A 20,895-nucleotide genomic window follows, 5' to 3' on the forward strand; every position below is an offset into this window, starting at 1 on the left:
TTGTTTACTCCACGCTAAGAGCGTTATACAGCTTTGAACGTTATTATAACGGGGATTAGGATAGTAATCCTTTGAGAACTTTTGTATGAGCAGTTTCAGTTAACTGGATGTGATCGGAATAACAATTTGATATTAGAATAAAAGATATGAAGATGGTTTAAATAAGCATGCATTGCTTATTAATTTAAGTGAAGAGTCATTGTGAAATTAAAAAACCCAGTCATTTATTTAACTAGCTTTTTCCCACGGCTTCGCTCGCGTAAAATTTTTTAGCGCGAAAACTTTATAGCGCGTTCCCGTTTCAAAAACCGGGATAAAATCTATCCTATGTCCTTTCCCGGGTCTCAAAGTCTCAAACTATCTCTATACCATCATCAAAATCAGTTTAGTGGTTTTGGCGTGAAAGCGTGACAGACAGACAAGATTTACTTTCGCATTTATAATACATATAAGTAGGGTTTTTGTTGTCTCTAAGTAAATCATTTGGAGTGTACGTGATTTACGTAGGAGCATAAGAAAAATACACTCCAAAAATATGTAAAAAAAAAACAAAAAAGAAAATGTAAAAAATTATTTGCTCATTTGCTCTCCGATTGTAGCTGAACACAACATTCGTTACAGTCTGAGATTAATATAAAATTATAAGTTGTACAAACTTACATCGCAACTTCTTGTATTTAACCTCCTTCTCCTTCATTGTTCAAACTTTAAAAAAATAACTACACTGAATTAAAAAACGAACAAACTTGAAAATAGAACTAGCTTTTAAAAATAGAACGCACTTTTGAAAATAGAACAAACTTTTGCACACACAATAACACTTCACGATGGAAACTGGACTGAGTTGTCACGATTGTTGATTTATGGAGAGAACGAATGATGGAATTATTTTTGACTACCCTCAATTTTTTTGGAGAAATGGTTGAACTTTTAATACTTAGTTGGTAGTATTTGTGAGATGAAAGATTGAATGGACATTATGTTTAGTTGTGAATGTAAGAAATGAGACAGGAAATAATGTAAGTAATGTAACTGTCATGTTTACTAATATTGGAATAAAATTGGAATTTTTAAATTCAAAATAAAATATGTTCGTACAAATTCGCAAGCGGTTTCGATCCCTACAAAATACAAACAGTTTAAATGAATAATCTGTATTTAGGATTAACAAAAAAGCGTTTGTTTATATTCGCTATCTGGGTAGTACCAGATGTATTACAAGTTTTGCATGATTTTTTACTAAATACCGCCGTAAAAATCGTCTGAGAAGACCTTATAAGAACACTTTTATGATAGTGTTTTAAAGCGAAATAATGAATTTTAATATTTTTTATATTTCTGTAACTACAAACAGCACATCCTACTTATAATATTATAAATGCGAATGTTTGGATGTCCAGATGTCTGGATCTTTGTTACTCTTTCACGCAAAAACTACTGAACGGATTTTAATGAAACTTTACAGTATTATTGCTTATAACAGTTATAACCCAGATTAACATAGGCTATAATGTATGACGATCTGTGACCAACTATATTTCACGCGGGTGAAGCCGCGGGCAAAAGCTAGTAATAAACACGAGTGTCACTCATCACGAAACCTCAGAAACTACAAGTGCTAGGAGTCTCAAATTGCATGGGGGTTCCTCTTAGAACGTATGTGGTCACTAAGACGAGATTTTGTAAAATTCAACCCCTAAGGGGGTAAAACGGGATCCACGCGTACGAAGTCGCGGGCGGCCGCTAGTATATTATTGTAATTCAAGAACTTACCTTTCTTAGAGGATTTCACCGACAGCAGTCCCTCATCCTGCCCCGAATTAGGCACCACCAGCACTTGATTTTGATCCAGAAGTTTCTCTTCAGCTTCATCCAACACCTCCTTCTCCTCAATAACCGATCTGATCGGCGTCGCCGCCATCTTGTCGTCGGGCGGATTCAAAATGGCGTCAGAGCATGTCAATTTAAATTTGGAATGTGCGTTTTGTTCCGTGTTTTTATTTCTACATAGCTTAGCTCAGTCTTTTGTTTGGTTGGCGCTGATTTCATCTGGAACAAAGATAAAAGGTGTTAATTAAATGGATTTTACTGAGGCTTTGTTTGAATAGAATAGAATGGACTTTATTGATCACAGTAAGCACAATTTATAAACAATAACAACACAAAACGAAAAGAAAAAATAAAATTAGTGGGTCACTGCGCCAGGCTTAGGCTCGCTCAGCATTTATCTTGACTTGCTCGTAAGGGCATGTCAAGAAGCTGTGGCCTAATTCACGTATTTTGACAGTCAAGATCTCGCTGACGGTCAGAAGTCGTCCCAATGAAAAACAGTTCTAAATCCGTATTCACAAGGGTCATTTTGTTAGAACGATTACTCGATAGGATCGCATCTCAGTGTTTTGTTGTCGTTGAAGTTTTGTTACGTGAATAAGGCTGGTCTTCCGCGGAAGCCCTTGTTGTGGCATCGCGCATCCCTTTGCATGAATTTCTACTGTCAAACTCCATACAAAACACACCGGTTATCGTTATAGTTACGGTCAAAGTTAAGTGGTGCAACTCAGCCTTAGAGTGGGCCCAGTTGCTGGAAGAAAAAATATTTAAAAATTCAATCCAGCAACTTGAAAGAAAGGGTGCAATTAGTGTCATAGCTCACGAGTAAGTACTGTCATCGTATCATCGGTTGCCCAACATAACATCCTGATGCGTGGGCTTCATATTATTCTGTGGTTCAACTTTCGCCTGGCGCAGCAGGCCAAATAAAAAGCCTAACAAAAGCCGGACAGGCCGGACAAGACCGTAAAAAGCCAAACATGTCCGGCTAAAGCCGGACGCCTGGCAACCCTAACCCCACTCAGCATATGCCGTGGCCCCCGGTGAGGAAGGCCACGACGCTGGTTTTCAGTGTGCCCCATGCCGAGTGGGAGTCACGGACACTAACCTATACTGCATAAAATATACATACATAAATAATAATAATAGTGCGCGTATAAATTTTTAGTGTAAGTACAGTATTATAAAGAAAAGATGTGGCCGGTGGACCAAGCTAAAAGTGGGCCAAGTTACTGGAAGACTAAATCATACCTATGTATTATGTTATGAAAACCGTTTTGTCAACATCGACAGTCACCACTATCGAACCTTTACGTTGTTTTTTAGATTACACACAGCGTTAATTAAAAAACACGATTATAAACACAAACAACTGTCAATCGCTACAAAACAAGCGTAACTTGATTATTTGATTCGGCGAACATTAAGTGCGTTATCTATTAATTTGTAACTGCATTTATCAAAATTATCATTATATCAGTCTACCACCTGCCGATTGCGTAGATAAAAATAAAACATCGGTATATTTAAAATTAACTTTAAAAACTCATTAGTTCATGCAAGTAGGCTTTTAAAAAGCACTTTTACACGTCCTAGTATTAACCCTACCACTACTTCGGGACAATAAATTGGGCCAGTGCTGAGAAGAAGCAGCGCAAGAAACTCAGTCACTATTGTCAGTCTCTTTTTTAAGAGAAAAATCGAACTGCCTACGGTGGGAATCGAACCCACCTTTCGCTTGCCGGGTACCTACATCCAGTGTCTAAGTAGCTCAGATGGAAGAGCAGTCGACCGGCAAGCGAAAGGTCATGGGTTCGATTCCCGCCTTAGGAAATTCGATTGTTTCAAGTTATTTATAAATTGGTAAATGTTTTGGCTTCTAGACCAGACACATACTCAAACTGTGATCCTAGTTAACAAATCATCATCAGGTCATTTAGTCTCCACTGCAGGAGCACGACCCTCTAATTTACCAGAGGCAAATGGAGGATTTGGCCTACACTCCCCACGCTGGCCAGACGGGTTGGGGAGGCCTGATGCTCGCATATTTTTCCCTTAGTCGCTTACGACATCAACGGGAAGAGAGTTGGGGAGAAGTCAGTCGACCTGTTACAGGATCGCACGAAAATTGTATTACAACTGCGACAGAACAATAAAATGACAATTCTAATTTCAAGCACATACGTGTTTTCACATGACAGTTCAGTTTTGCGGGATCCTGCATTACTGGATACTGCAAAACTGGATTGCAGTGGTAACGTGCTCTAATTTGAAAGAGGCCTTACGCCCGTATACACAAACATTACTATAAGGTTGCCCAGTGCGTGGACGCACAGGCTGACACATGAACCAATCACAGAGCTCCATTCAACGCTATGCGTTCGATTTGCACATTCACTTATGGAAGCATCGTTTCTGATTACGGGCGTTAGTCGCCTTAGGACATCTACGAAGAGTGCAGTCCACGGGTGGTCCCATTCTAGTCTGGTAGCCGTTTGGTTCCGGGTTAATTCCACTTATAGCTTCACAATTCCTAATAAGGAAGTAATTTAGGCAGGAAATATTTATCGTTAGCTTTGTTTGAGACAAATTAAAACAATTGGGTACAGATACAGAATTAGCGATCACCCAACCATGGCAGGCTGCCTTGAAGTGTTTTACGGTTTGTCTGACTGTAGAATGTTGGTAAGACCCCCCGCGGATTACAGACTTAGACCCGGTTTCCAAGACGGAGCAGAGCGGAGATTTTTTTTATGTATGACAAGGCATTTAACCGCAATCGCACCTGGTGTTAAGTAAGATGCAGTCTAGGATGGTACATATCTGCCCTGTCGCCTTGAAAAGGCCCGGATTATAGTGCTCAGGAAAGACAGCAGCAGGCAGCGAATTCCAGTCCCTAGCTGTTCGCATTATAAAAGAGTCATCGAAACGCTTAGTGCGAGATGAGAGATGTGCGGCGAAGCAGGTTATTTGTATCAAAGCGGAGCGGAGAAAAGCGGAGAGGAGACGACACAAGAGAAGATGTCTGAGCTGTTGTATTTTTTTGTTAAATTCCTTTATCTAACCGTGCGAAGCCGGGGCGGGCCGCTTAGTTCGAAATAATCTGATAATAATTACTGTATGCTGATTGCTGGCACATTAAGCGAAACACTGTGGGACCTTATGTGACTTGCATTAAGTACTAATTTACAAGAACAATGTATAAAAATAAGCCTATTATGCTGTCTATACCTGTCAAGTCGAACCTTAATTTCGAACTCCTCCTATGTTCTTCTGATTAATTTCGTTGCGGGTCCAATGACAGTTTAACTTTCTCCCGGGACAAACTTGTCTATAACCTGTCAAGTAGTGTCAAGACTGTAACAACTGTAACATGAAACAAAAAAAGAAAGAAAAATAAATCAAATCACTAAACTTAACGACTATGAAATATTCCATTTAACAACTATCTTATCAAGGAGAGCCTAGTGATAATAGTAATAGTCATAATATAGTCATACGCCTATTAACGGTTGTACAGACAGTACTAGCATGTTTAAAATACATAGGATGTTAAACATCAACCCCTCCTTTGTGTAGCGCAGTCCGATAAAAAAAGGCTCTTATTACAATCAAATACATAGCTCACAGCTCGCACATAACTCAAAGAACTGGTGGCTTTTGGGGCAGAAAATCTGGTGAAGGTCGCGGGAAGCACCTGGATGCTGTCACCGCAGGACCAGTCGTAGAAATCCTTGGAGTTCAGCAGTGGACGTCATTTCGTGAATCATAGGGTATTAGGGAATAAAGAAAAGGGGACCAAAGATCTGGATGCAGGCCGCTACCAACCGTGCGATGTGGAAGTCATTGGGGGAGGCCTATGTTCAGCAGTGGACGTCCTGTGGCTGAAATGATGATGATAATGAACCAAAGAAATTCAAGATGCACTACGCTTAAACGTGGCTTTTCAACCGACTTCAAAAAAGGAGGAGGTTCTCAATTCGACCCGTATGTTTTTTTTTTTTTTCTATGTTTGTTACGCGATAACTCCGCCAATTATGAACCGATTTGAACAAATCTTTTTTCGGCGTATAGGTAATACCTCAAGGGTGGTCCCATTTAAATTTAATAATAAAAAAAACAACCCCCAAGGGTGGAAAATTGGGGATGAATTTTTTTATACGCAATATCTCCGCCGATTATAAACCAATTTGAACGATTATTTTTTTGTTGAATAGGTATTATCAAAAGGGTGGTTTCATGCGAATTTGAAGAAAATATTTCACCCCCAAGGGTGGAAAATTGGGGATGAACTTTTTTATACGCAATATCTCCGCCGATTATGAACCAATTTTTTTTGGTCTCAGTGTACTGCCTACCTTCAGTGGTAACATCAAGGTAATAATTAGTTAACTAAAAACCGGCCAAGTGCGAGTCGGACTCGCGCACCGAGGGTTCCGTACAAATCTGCAAGGTTTACAAAGTTCGTTCATTACGACAATCGAGTCATAACTATGGTATTTTTATTGCAAAATGAAATTCATAACATTACAATGGGGAAAGATGGAGGAGCATAAATTTAAGACAAAGATCTCTTTATCGTTTAAGTAATCCTTTATTTTATAGTATTTGATATGAATTTCAACTTGATAGCTCTACGCGTTCATGAGGAAAAAAGTAACAAGTTTATATTTATTAAAAAACTAGCTTTCCGCCCGCGGCTTCGCCCGCGTGGAATTTTGTCTGTCACAGAAAAACTTTATCGCGCGCGTCCCTGTTTCAAAAACCGGGATAAAAACTATCCTATGTTCTTTCCCGGGACTCAAACTATCTCTATGCCAAATTTCATCAAAATCGGTTGCGAGGTTTAAGCGGGAAAGCGTAACAGACAGACAGACAGACAGACAGACAGACAGAGTTACTTTCGCATTTATAATATTAGTTGGGATATATATTTTGTAATGTAACTAAAAATTTAAGGTTTTCGGAATTTTTCCTTTATGTGTGCTATAAAACGTTGCTTCATGCCAAATTTCGAGATTCTAGGTCGACTGGAAGTACCCTTTAGGTTTTGATTCCCTTGCGAGTACTTGCGAGTTTCAAAATATGCAACTTAAATTGCTGTTTCTTTTGATTGCGTTGACATAGAAGTTTGATTTTGTTACAGCTTAAAGGTATTATAGACCTGAGTATTTGGTATGAATTTCAATTTAATACCTCTACGCGTTTATGAGGAAATGGGTAGTAAGTTTAAAATTATTAAAAAAATATATATTATGTGATGTAAGTGATGTAACTAAAAATTTATGGTTTTCGTAATTTTTCCTTTATCTATGCTATAAGACGTTGCTTCGTACCAAATTTCAAGATTCTGAGTTCACGGGAAGCACCCTGTAGGTTTTGATTCCCTTGCAAGTGTCGAAAATTTGCGGCATAAACGGCTGTATCTTTTGATTGCGTTGGCTTAGAAGTTTAATTTTTTCACAGCTTCAAGGGACAGTAGACCTGAGTAATTGATATAAATTTCAGCTTCATACCTCCACGCGTTCCTGAGAAAAAGGGTCTTGACAGACGGACGGACGGACAACAAAGTGATCCTATAAGGGTTCCGTTTTTTCCTTTTGAGGTACGGAACCCTAAAAAGCAAGAAATAAGTAAAATTTTATAAAAAAAACAAAAACCGACTCCAAAAAACCTACACTAAAACGTAGAAAAATAATTACTAATTACCTACTTATTTATTAGGACGAATTATTAATATTTATGTAGGTATACCATGATTGATACTTTTGGAGTCGGTGCAGGCAAACTTTACATGTTTCATAATCTTGGCACCGACTCCAGAAGTATCAATCATGGTATACCTACATAAATATTAATAATTCGTCCTAATAAATAAGTAGGTAATTAGTAATTATTTTTCTACGTTTTAGTGTAGGTTTTTTGGAGTCGGTTTTTGTTTTTTTTATAAAATTTTACTTATTATAAGATAAGATTTAGTCTCAGTGCTTAACCATTTTATAATGTATGCTGATAACTGTTGTTCAGCTAAATAATAAATTCAAATGCGGTCGTTGACATTGGCCGTCTGGTAATCTGGTTTTATCAATTCGCGAGTCGTTATGTGTTATGTCGACTCGTAAGGAGGCTAATGGCGTTATGCCACCTTGAACAGTAATAAAAATAAAATAAAAGTAAGAATAGGTAGTATAGCGCTTCAGTCAGTGCCTGAGGCATGGGCGCGGTAAGAAAGAAATAAAGAAAGATACATTTATTACAATGGACATCACACAAATACAGGCAATTACATAGACATGACAGTGGCACATAATAATGGTTGAAGAAAAAATAAAAACAAGAGTAAACTGAGCAGTGCCACCCATTCACCAACAAGATGCCCACTGCAACGGGACCCCACTCAGCATATGCCGTGGCCCACGGTGACGAAGGCCACGGCCCTGGTTTTCAGTGTGCCCCATGCCGAGTGAGGGTCACGGACCATTGGTAAAATAAATAAAATAGTAAGCTGCATAAATTGTCGGTAAGGGAGGGTGTTTTGGTAACGTCAGATATCATCGATGGTATCCTTCCGTTTGGCCAAATTACTTTTCGCCAAATTTCACTTCGCAAACAACTTATCGCCAAAGTTTCATTTCCCAAATGAACTTTTAGCAACTGTACTTTTCGCAACTAATTCATTTGGTCAAATTATCATTTGGCAAAATATTACTTGGCAAATGTTTATATAAGGTGTTATTTTTTGTACTGATCATACTTTACCAACGCATCTAATAAAATCATACAAATACAACCCAAGTGCTTTTAAAAAAAAATTCAGGCTAGTTTTCGAGTAAAACGACAAAGAATGTTTCGAAAAAAATAAAAAATAAATCATCCTTTGAGCGCGGTGAGTATTCGTTTGTACGCACTATCGTAGTAGCCGGCCGAGGGCAACGACCACTGCCACGTGCCGCGCCGCGTGAGTCGGCCATATTGATATCGCTGCCAGTCGCTCCGCGCCCACAGCCCGCGCCGAGCCGCCGATCGGCATGCGGGAGCGCAACAACATAAATAATCGTCCCAGTCCGTCCAATGCGCCCAAACGTATTGCAGTGTATGTGTGATTTATTACAATGCCGCGCTTGATCAATAACAAAACGCAGGTGAAATTATGTTTCGGGCACACTAACTGGCCGACGAGAAACATTGACGAGTCGAAAACCTTCATACCTTGCTTGTTTGGAGCCGCGCAGCGCTTCAGGGAGCGCAGCCGTATCCTGACTTGACGAGATTCCGTGCGCTTCGAGGACGAAGTTCTGGATTTCAATTTCAATCACCGGCACAGTGCTGGCGGTACCCAGATGCGAGCGCCGCAGACGGCGGCTTTTGTGTAAAAATACGGAATGCCTTATCAAGGAGTTGTTGCCAGAGGGCCACGACCGCGACCTAGTTCTATCGATGGTTATTGCGGAAGTCTACCTAGGTACATACCTACAGTGTGATTTGGACAGATGAGTGCTTGTTTACGCGAAAGGGACTTTTTCCGTAAAAAAGTTAGTGCGCGAATTGTGAATACAACATCCGACGTGGTGTCTAGTGAACAGCAAGCAAGTGTGCAGCCCGAAAGCATTACCTCAATTCGATCGTGGCTAGATTAGACAGTGCAAGACAGTGTTTACGTGAACATTCAACAAAGGCTTGACGTTCAAAATGTATTGTGATTAGTGTAATAATAACCTAGGAACTTTAAATAACAACATTCAAAATAGGTAAATGTGTGAATAAGTAAAATCAATGAATCTAAAGTGTGATGGCAAATCATAATTTAGGAATTAAAACCAGGAAAATTGATCAGTGAGTTTTATTTACAACACCTATTCATATTCAATATTAGGGTGCATTTCCACTGAAGCGAAGCGAAGTAGTAATAGGTATGTACCTATCAATTTTTTATTACGTCTCTAAATAAATTGCGTAGGCATTACGAAACCGTAGATATTGAATTCCAATTTCTATCCTTTTTTAAATTTCTAGTTTAACGCGGATGATTCGCCTCGGTTCGTTGGAAAAGTCCCCCGCTATTACACTAATGAAAATACACTTATTTACCTACTTATGTAGCTAGATTTTGTTTCTCCCAGCGCGTAGTACCTATTAACATGACGTAACATCGTACATACTCACGAGTGATAATTTTTGGTAACGTAGGTTTAGTGTAATCTAACCTTTATGTGTGTGAACGTTGAATGAATGCGCGCGGCCATTGTTCGTACTCGTATGAATGAAATGAGTAAAGAAAGAGAGAGAGGCAGTGAGTGAAGACAGGATGGTTGTAAAAATAATATCTTTTTTTTGTTAGGAAAAGTAAAAACAAAAACTAGCCTGAATTTTTTTTTAAAAACACTTGGGTTGTATTTGTATGATTTTATTAGATGCGTTGGTAAAGTATGATCAGTACGAAAAATAACACCTTATATAGCAAATGTTTTATTTTGCCAAATATTATATCCCAAATAAATTGTTTGGTCAAATTTACACTTCACATACTTACCCACCGTTACCCACAAATCAAAGCATAAGGCAGATGATCATGGTTTTCACAAGAATTTTATGTAAAACAAAGAGATTGCAGAAAATAGTATGGTTGCAGAAAGTAGGTATTGCAGAAAATAGTAGGTTAGGTTAGGTTAGAACAGTGACCCTTAAGCTAGAATCACCTCTATTGTTAATGAATCATTTGGAAATTTCGATAAAAAGAATGAAATATGAAAATTAATTAAAAAAAATATTTTAACTACCTACTAAATAAAATAATAACCACAAGCTCATTTGTATTCTATTCTATGCACCAATCAAATTATTTTGTAAATAGTTTATCGTGAAATATTTTTGCCAAATGAAACATTTGGCAAAACATACCTTGCCAAACAATAATTTGCTAAACAACAATATGCCAAAAACGACATTTGCGAATTAAAAGTTTGCAATAAGTTGTTTTGCCAAATGAGAATTTGCCAAATGAAAATTTGCGAAACGTTGTTTGCGATGTGATAATTTGGGAAACGTTTTTTGGCCAAACATTAGTAATCCATCATCGAGACTTCAGATGCTTCAGATATGCTCTGTCACTTAATAATTATGTCAATGACACCCTTCTCATTCCGCTCTCATACCTCAGGCACTGACTGAATTAAGCGCCAGAACTATAGTCATATTTATCAATTTAAGTATGTTTACATTTATACTATCTAACTGCACACTGCCTACTTGAAATACCACACAAGTGCTTATTTTGACCTATATCAACAGTTATGCGGTTTCATAATTATTTACTAAGTTAATAAATAAACTGTTACATTGTCCTGTGAATCATATTAAAATATGGGGTTCCCTACGTTTTATCGAAAGTCGTTTCATCGCAGGCCGTTTCATCGAAGCCGTTTCATCGATTGGGCATAATCTCGAACGTACGAAATATCGAATGCCGTATCATCGAATGGTCACATTATCGAATGGTCGAATCATCGAATGTCTTAGTGTCGAAAGGTTGTTTATTAAGTATCAAATATGGCAACATGGGAGGTGACGTTAGGCTGACTTGCAAATGCACAATCTTACTTTAACTGTGACAAACTTCAAAAATCTGTCAAACTCCGGTTATCGTCATAGATACGGTCAAAGTTAGGTGGTCCAACTCAGCCTAAGTTAGTTTAAACCCAGCTTTTTTTCCGTAACTTAAAATATCCAACTATCAAGTTTAATGACTTGTGGTTAAGTATTAAGTTAAGTATCAAGAAAATGCGTTTTCAAACCACCAAAATAGTAAAAGAGCGGTAAAGTTATTTAAATTTAGAACGTCACAGTTGGATTTCGCCGTATGGATGTTTTTTTAAATTTAGCTTGTACTAAGGAACTAAGGCAAAGGCGTGAGTGCATCATATAGCCAGGTCTGGTGGCCGAACGCTATTATGTTATTCAATAGCTATTTTCACTTTATAAACTCATTTTTTTATATCGATGTCATGATCAACTCCCTTACTATTAAAAAGTTACACACTCGTTGAACAGTAGTTTAAAGTGACATTTCCATATTAAACGTCACTTTAAACAAGTGTTCAGCGAGTTACTAACTTTTATTAGTCACTAGGTAACTCTTTAATATACGACCTTTCGACGCTAAGATATTCGATGATTCGACCATTCTATAATGTGACCATTCGATGATACGGCATTCGATATTTCGTATGTTCGAGATTATGACCAATCGATGAAACGGCTTCGATGAAACGACCTTCGATGAAACGACTTTCGATAAAACGTAGGGAACCCTAAAATATGTATATTTGGAACAATCAGGACAATTATTATAAGATTTGTATTATCCTGAAAACCTATTGAAAAGGAAAACAATCACAATGTACTAATATTATAAAGAGGAAAGATTTGTATTTTATAGGTATTTTCGTTACGAATAACCTCAAAAATTACTAACTGATTTAAAAAAAACATAACCCTCCTTTTGGCGCAGTCGGGTAAAAAATAGCAGTGTGTAAATGTTACAGTCCTACGCTGCCCGCATCCAGGCTCTTCCCGCGACCTTTACCAGATCGTCGGTCCACCTAGTAGGAGGCCTGCCCACGCTACGTCTTCCAGCCCGTGGTCGCCACTCGAGAACTTTCCTGCCCCAACGGCCATCATCGTCTCTACGAGCTATGTGCCCCGCCCACTGCCACTTGATTTTAGCAATCCGGCGAGCTTTGTCGGTCACTTTGGTTCTCCTGCGGATCTCCTCATTACTTCTTCCTCTTGTCGTGTCGACAACAAACCTACACAGCGTCAGCCCAAAACTCCGCCACAAGAGTGGCGTTGTCAGTAGCGTTCATTAAATCTTCCTGCGTGCAGTTGTTTGGGCACGCAGGGCACGACATCATGTGCTTCGTCGACTGGGGAACAAAACCACACTTGCACTCCAAGTTTGATCCATCCAAGAATCCCCACCTGAACAGATTGTCCTTACTACGGCCGACCTGCGTCCAAAGTAAAGGTTTCCATGTAGGCCATGGGATCTCATGTGCAGGCGGAGGACTCTCAGACATAGGGACAAAAGGGCAGGGGAGATCAGCTCTCTCACGCCATAACCTGATTCTCTCTTTTGACCGATCGTCATGAAGGAGAGGGGGCACACTTTTTACGATTTTTTTTTATTATTTATCCTGATTACTGATTTGATCACGCAGGGAAACTCCGAGCATAGCACGCTCCATCGCCCTTCGGGCCTTGAGCCTTCTTATGAGGCTCATAGTAATGCCTATTTATCATCAAGTAAATAATATCCCACCAAAAACATTCTGTAAAAAACTAGCCAAGTCTCGATGGAGCTGCTTGTTTATCTCTAAAAAGTAATGAAATCTAGACAAAGTCGTGCCAAGTCTATGGTTCTTTACTGCGATTTCTTTTTTATTATAGTTAATGTTGTGTGACTTGGCCGTTGAAGGGTACAAAACCAGGTGCTCCATGACACCATTGCACCAATCTGTTGCCAGAACCACTACCCATTGACGATGGAAAATTGCCACTTGGAAAACGTTGATTTAATAACCAGTGAATTGTAGGCTTAATAAAGCTGCGTATTTCAATAATACTTATGCATAATTATTGATTATCTTAATAAAGATTGTTCAACGGCCAAGTCACACAACATTAACTATAATAAAAAAGAAATCGCAGTAAAGAACCATAGACTTGGCACGACTTTGTCTAGATTTCATTACTTTTTAGAGATAAACAAGCAGCTCCATCGAGACTTGGCTAGTTTTTTACAGAATGTTTTTGGTGGGATTTCACTTCTTTTTGTAGAATGTGGCATAATTATTTAACGTCGTCGTCCTTTAATATTATCGTCATTTTTTTTACGATATTAAACACATCTACCTTTAAAATGGACAACGAATCAGAATTATAACTAGAGAGGAAAAAAAATCTGGACACCGCGGTGCAGAAAATCGACGCTCAAAGTGCTAGCGCCATCTAGCGGTGAGCGGTACAGGCGAACACCACGGTGCCGGTGTGGCGCTAGTAGTATTGATTATTATGAATGTGGTGTTACTCCAGATCTTCGATTTTCCTAGTTTTGATAGTTTTCCCTTTATGTGGCCATTAAACCCTAACTCTGTACCAAATTTCAGCTCTCTGAGTTAATGGGAAGTACTAGTTCTATTTTGATGATCATCAGTGAGTGAGTGTCATAAATGCGAAACTTTGCTTTCGCTTAACTTCGGAACTAATTGACCTACAGACTTGAAATTTTGGATTTTAAGTGTGTGATTATAGCTTACTAGATGACGAAAATTTCTGCGTTCTGGTCTTATCTAAAGGTTCTCAAATAGAGGCCTGAAAATGCGGCGAAATGGTTCCAGTAAAGGATGGTACGGCAGTGTTTGCTTCGCGCTCGACTTGGCGGGGGCACTGCCGTGCCCCCAGATTAGTATAGATCTAAGAAAGTACACGAGTGTATTGTAATCGTGCTAGGTAATTAATATTAATTATATCAAGTTACACGGCTCGCGAGTACGAGACAAGGCTACGGCTTATCATTCATTCAGATAAAAACATATGTTTTCTGATAACGTTCTGTTTAAGTAACAGTTTTTATAAATTAATAGGCCTCCAGACACTATCATTAATAATATTACTGCTATTTATTACTACGGTAATGAAATTCTAATGCTAGTTTTCACCATCAATCATTAAGGCGGGTTTTAGATTCGCGCTGACCGCTCGTTGATCGCTTGGCGCCGATGCTTCATACATTTCGGCTGTCAGCGCTGACGGTCAGCGTGCGTCAGCGTGACTAAAACCAGTCTAATTTATGAGTGACCCCTATGAAAACAAAATTCCTGTTGTTACCATAGGGGCCACTTAAAAATTAGAGATTGATGGTGAAAACGGGCATCAATCTCCTCGCATACAAATAGCATTGCACTATTAACCGTCAATCCTTCATTACAACCACCACATCTAAATATTTATAACTCAAAGATGACTGACTGACTGACATAGTGATCTATCAACGCACAGCCCAAACCACTAGACGGATCGGGCTGAAATTTGTCATGCAGGTAGATGTTATGACGTAGGCATCCGCTAAGAAAGGATTTTACGAAACTCCACCCCTAAGGGGGTAAAACGGGAGCCACGCGTACGAAGTCGCGGGCGGCCGCTAGTTACTGATAAATGTCTGATCCGCTAACCTTATTCACTTGATAAGCTGTATTGAAAATTTGCTTTTGCCAGCATATTTTTATGCAATTTTTTTGAAAAAAAAAAAACCTTTGAACCACTTCGTTGCCTATCTGTTTAGGCTCTTTTTGTCAAGAACGCCTAAACGTTCGTTCTTTCGTTCATCATCATCATCATCATCTCAACCATAGGACGTCCACTGCTGAACGTAAGCCTCCCCCAATGCTTTCCATGTTGCCCGGTTGGTAGCGGTTGTGGGTGGACGTCCCACGCTGCGTTTTCCAGTACGCGGCCTCCACTCCAGAACCTTGCTGTTGTCAGTTCTGCGTACTATGTACCCTGCCCATTGCCACTTCAGCTTCTTTTGTTCGCTTCAGCCAATTGACGTCCACTGCTGGACAAAGGCCTCCCCCAAGGATTTCCACAACGAACGGTCCTGCGCCGCCAGCATCCAGGCACCTGCCGCTACCTTCACTAGCGTGAAGTTCATTATTTAAGCCATATGACGTCCACTGCTGAACATAGGCCTCCCCCAATGACTTCCACATCGCACGGTTGGTAGCGGCCTGCATTCAGCGCCTTCCTGCTACCTATCAGGTCGTCGGTCCACTTTATGGGTTAGCGTGAAGATATCAAGTCTAAATGAATATCAAATACTCTTGGAGCTGTGAATAAGTCACACTTCTAAGTCAACGCAATAAAAAGATACGACCATTTAAGTTTACGACGCATATTTCGGCATTCGCAAGAGATATTTAAACCTATTTATTATGGGACTTTCCATTGACCTAGATTCATGATATCAGAAGCTAAATATCATGTTACATTATGGAAAAATCCTAAATATTTAATGACGTCACACTTTTTACATACATACTTATATTTGAAGATAGATAGTACGGGTGACATGTAAATAATCTGCTAGGTTAAGATAGACTTTACTTTTTAAATCAGACAATATATAGACCAGTGTAAAATGGGTTCAAATATTTTCCAAGCGGTGCAAAGAGAAGAAAATCAAATCCCAACTAATATTATAAATGCGAAAGTAACTCTGTCTGTCTGTCTGTCTGTCTGTCTGTCTGTCTGTCTGTTACGCTTTCCCGCTTAAACCTCGCAACCGATTTTGATGAAATTTGGCATAGAGATAGTTTGAGTCCCGGGAAAGAACATAGGATAGTTTTTATCCCGGTTTTTGAAACAGGGACGCGCGCGATAAAGTTTTTCTGTGACAGACAAAATTCCACGCGGGCGAAGCCGCGGGCGGAAAGCTAGTCTTTTATAGAGTAGATACATAGGCCCTTTCCAGGGCGCTTATACACGTCCCAAATATAGCTTGCCCTGCCACCACTTCGGGACAACATATGGGCTGGTGCTGAGAAGAAGTGGCGGAAGAAACTCATGCCCGTTTTCACCATCAATCCCTAATTTTTAAGTGACCCTATGGTAACACATAACAGAATTTTTTTTTCATATGGGTCACTTAAAAATTAGGGATTGATGGTGAAAACGGGCATTGCAGTCACTCAACTCGACTCGTCACAACCGTGTAACTCCGACTCGCATTTTACCGGTTTTCGTTTTATTACTAACATCGTGCATAAAGGGTATTGTCCGATCCACTACTTTCGAGCCAATTGCCAAGTGTCACACCCACACACCACACACGTCAGCGGGTGACGTTCATCCAGAGCCGTAGTCAGAATTGCCAGAATTACTAATATTATATTAACAAGTCTCCTACTAGTAAGATAAGAGACATGGACTGGTCCATGTCTCTTATCTCAAACTCAAAATCTACGGATTTGCATGCGGTTTTCAATGGACAGAGTGATTCGTGATCGTGAGGAGTGTTTTTTTCTATGCAATATTTCTTATATAAAAATAAGTCGGGTTTTCCTTCCTGACGCTATAACTCCAGAACACACCAACCGATTTCTACGGTTTTGTATTCGTTGGAAAGGTCTCGGGCTCCGTGAGGTTTATAGCAAAGAAAATTCAGGAAAATTTAACAAACGAAATTCCACGCGGGCGAAGCCGCGGGCGGAAAGCTAGTTTCTTATGTTTTTCTCTTTGTCATGGTATAACGGAACTGCACCCACCGCTTCAACTCCTGTATAGCCAGGATCTACAGCTTGACCGCCAATAACCCAACCAGTGAACTAGTTAAGGCCAAGTTCATGTGTCATGTCATGTGATATTATAGTTTCTTTATTTATCCCAGTTTTTAAAAGGCGAACGAGCGCAATCAAGTCTTTCTTTCAAACAAAGTCTTTAACCTAAAGGCCTTAAGTATTTAAAGGACTAGGACGAACTCCTCTAAAATCAAAGGGAATTTCTAAATAATATTAACTTTCATCGGTTACGGACAACTAAAGCCCGGTCTGTGAGCACGTAGAATTTTGTCCAATGACCCCAAGCTACCCATCCTTATCGCTCGCGCGTAGTTATATTGCTGTCGCGACTGTGCGACGGGCGCCCGCAGTGAGTGTGCGACAAAATTCTACGTGCTCAGTGCTCACAGACCAGACTATAGTAGTGAGAGGTTACTATTTTTTTTTATTGAAAGCAGGCTAGCAGACATGGCCCCTTTTTTGTGGCCTTGAGAATGCACATAGAGAAAGAGGGGCCTGGCTACGGCCCTGTCGATCACTCCAATTGGCGCCAATGATTCGGCAGCCGCGTCTTTATTGCGCCACTTAAGCACCACCAAACAAACCTTATAAGGTTTCCAAACAATTTCATTTGTCAGACATCCGACTGCATGAAACTAGGCAAGTTTGTTGCGAAATACTCCTTTAGCGTATACGCAGATTACAGACTTATTTACTTATTGATATAGATTTACCAAAACACATCTTTACACAAACAAATAATGCATGCAGTGATGACATGACCAAAAGATAATGTCTCTGCAGGTAAATACACAGACTACAGAAGAACTAGCTTAGATCTTTTTTTATGCATAACAAGGCAGGTATTTGACCGCAATCGCACCTGGTGTTAAGTGAGATGCAGTCTAGGATGGTACATATCTGCCTTGTAAGTGCCTATTCACTCTCGCCTTGAAAAGGCCCGGATTAAAGTGTTCGGGAAAGACAGCAGCAGGCAGCGAATTCCAGTCCCTAGCTGTTCGCATTATAAAAGAGTTATCGAAACGCTTGGTGCGAGCTGGTGGAACGTCGACAATGTAGGGATGATCTTACCTCCAACTGCCGAAATACAACAATACTATTTTTAAACATTGTTAAATTCTTACATGAAGGTTGGCGGCAGTTCATTTGAACTATTCTAGTGACCATAAACACACCTTAATCATTAACCGATTTCTTTAGGTAATCATCATCTTCATCATTTCAGCCATAGGATAGGACGTCCACTGCTGAACATAGGCCTCCCCCAATGCTTTCCATGTTGATCGATTGGTAGCGGCCTGCTTTTGACAGCCTGCGATTGGTAGTGTTTCTTTACGAGATCGCGAATCGCGACATAGCCCGACGGATTAGCAAGCTGAAGTGGCAAATGGCAGGGCACATATTACGCAGAACTGACGGCCGATGATATTAAACTACAAGTGGGTACTGAACCCAATTTGGCGAAATTTTTATGGGACCAGTTTGGTACATCATAATATGCTTTTCTTTAAAAAAAACTATGTACTTCAAATTGGTTTATTTGGGGACTTTTTATGGGACCAGTTTGGTACATAATATGCTTTTCTTTAAAAAAAACTATGTACTTCAAATTGGTTTATAAATGACAGAGTTCTAACTTCTAAGTGAACATGTACAAAAACATACACTCTCCTTTTTAAGTCGGTCAATAAACCGACCATAAAGTAATGAAGGTGAATCAACAAAACAGGACAATAACGTTCCGTTCTAAGAAGCGACTGCGGTCAACACTTCAGTTTAAACTTTTCGTTGTAAAACCAGACCTAAGACAGCTACATAAGATGCTAATTTGTTTACCTCGACATATTAGCTCACTTAGTGACTAAACGACAGTTTCGTGAAATGGAATGTAAACAACTTTGGACTTTGGTTACAATACAAAGCGCTTTGTTTCGACTTTCAGTGTCAAGTACCTACTAACTGTGCTAATTAAATGGTTGGTTCAAAATGGAGTTTTTAACCTATTTTTAAGACTATTTTGAGAATTAGGTTACATCATATCATACCAACCAGCAGTAAACATTATTTATTGCTATACTTATTATACTTTCACAGTTTAACAAACAAACTTGACCTTCACTGGTTGGGTTTTTATTGGCGGTCAAGATGTAGATCCTGGCTACACAGGAGTTGCAGCGGTGGGAACGAGAGGTGGGAATAGTCCCGTATACTTTGCGGGTCTACTGAATCGATATAGATGAAATTTGGTAAAGTGGTAATTTGAGAGTTTGAGACCCAGGGAAAAACATAGGATAGTTTTTATCCCAGTTTTTAGAAGGACTTAGTTAATAATGTCTTTCTGGGTTCTAAATATAATACTTTTGCGCGAAAAAATTGTAAGAAAAAAGTGGACCTGATAAGAAAACATCACCCTCCTATTTACAGTCGAGTAAAAATAGCTCATAATGATCCACTTACGACGAATGTAACTACCGGTATCCAATTTACAGCGCACGCGCACGTGAATTGTCGCTAAGTGGCGTCTACGACTATTGTACACAACACTGAGTTGACAATTTGACATGATCTATGTCGCCTTGTGAAGTAGGCTCTAATAATGTCAATGATTTGTGAGAAATAACTACTCGTATTGTGATAAATGCGTGTAAAGTACGGCCAACTAGCAGCGATACAAAAGGTCGATACGACTATCGAGTTGACAATATATTCTCTCTTCCCATCTTGTGTATTTGTTGTAATGTCTCGTTCTCCCGCCTAAATATGTCAAAGTCAGACGGGTTCACCCATGACATTGGGTTTGTTTACATTTGGTATCGCTTCTCGTTGGCCGTAGTTTAGACAGGTCTTGGTAGGGCATAGCAACCGTCATGGACGTACGCAGTTGAGGAAATCGCTTTGAAGGAGCTAATGCGTGTTTTCACCATCAATCCCTAATTTTTAAGTGACCCCTATGGTAACACATAACAGGAATTTTGTTTTCACAGGGCTCACTTAAAAATTAGGGATTGATGGTGAAAACGGGCATAAGTCAAAGTGACCTAAAAATCCCCATAGGCCAGAAGCTTGGTATGACTTGCCCGCCCTAGGGCAGGAAGCTGGGAACACAGACATTCCTGCAACCGCGTGCAGTTTTGGATGGGCATAAGTCAAACTGACCTAAAAAAAGGCCAGAAGCTTGGTATGACTTGCCCCCCCTAGGGCAGGAAGCTGTCAACATGGGCGTTCCTGCAACCGCATGCAGTTGTGTATCTGCTATCGGACGCGTGGTGACGCTGCTCGGGTGGTGGATAGGGGAACGCCCCCCAGTCATGGCAGTACCGTATATTGTTTTAAACTTTCATGGTCACTAACAATACTGACGGTTATTATTATGGGAGAATACCGGTTTACCGGCGCAGACTTTTGTTGACAATAGTGACTGAGTTTCTGCTGACAATAGTGACTCTGAGTTTCTTGCGCTGCTGCTTCTCAGCACTGGCCCATTTATTGTCCCGAAGTAGTGGGAGGGTTAATATTGGGACGTGTAAAAGTGCTTTTTAAAAGCCTATTTGCAAAAATTAATGAGTTTTATGAGGTTTTTTATGAGTTTTAGACAGAAACCTAAACGCAGCAGGTCAACGGAGTTTTAGACAGAAACCTAAACGTCAACTCGGCGGGCTTGAGCAACCCGTATGTAACCCACAATTGAGTGGACTGGAGACCGTAAAGGCAT

General features: G+C 39.7%; 1 protein-coding gene across 1 annotated transcript in view; it reads right to left on the reverse strand.

The window, feature by feature from the left end:
• LOC135085357 (uncharacterized) overlaps positions 1 to 20,895 on the reverse strand; it is a 61,965-nt gene that overhangs the window by 38,389 nt on the left and 2,681 nt on the right. The window contains exon 2 of the mRNA XM_063980147.1: positions 1,774 to 2,049. Within this exon, the coding sequence (XP_063836217.1) occupies positions 1,774 to 1,921 (148 nt within the window). The 5' untranslated portion in view covers positions 1,922 to 2,049. The remainder of the gene's footprint in view (positions 1 to 1,773; positions 2,050 to 20,895) is intronic.

This window comes from Ostrinia nubilalis, chromosome 28 (genome assembly GCF_963855985.1).
Source record: "Ostrinia nubilalis chromosome 28, ilOstNubi1.1, whole genome shotgun sequence".
NCBI classification, from domain to species: domain Eukaryota; kingdom Metazoa; phylum Arthropoda; class Insecta; order Lepidoptera; family Crambidae; genus Ostrinia; species Ostrinia nubilalis.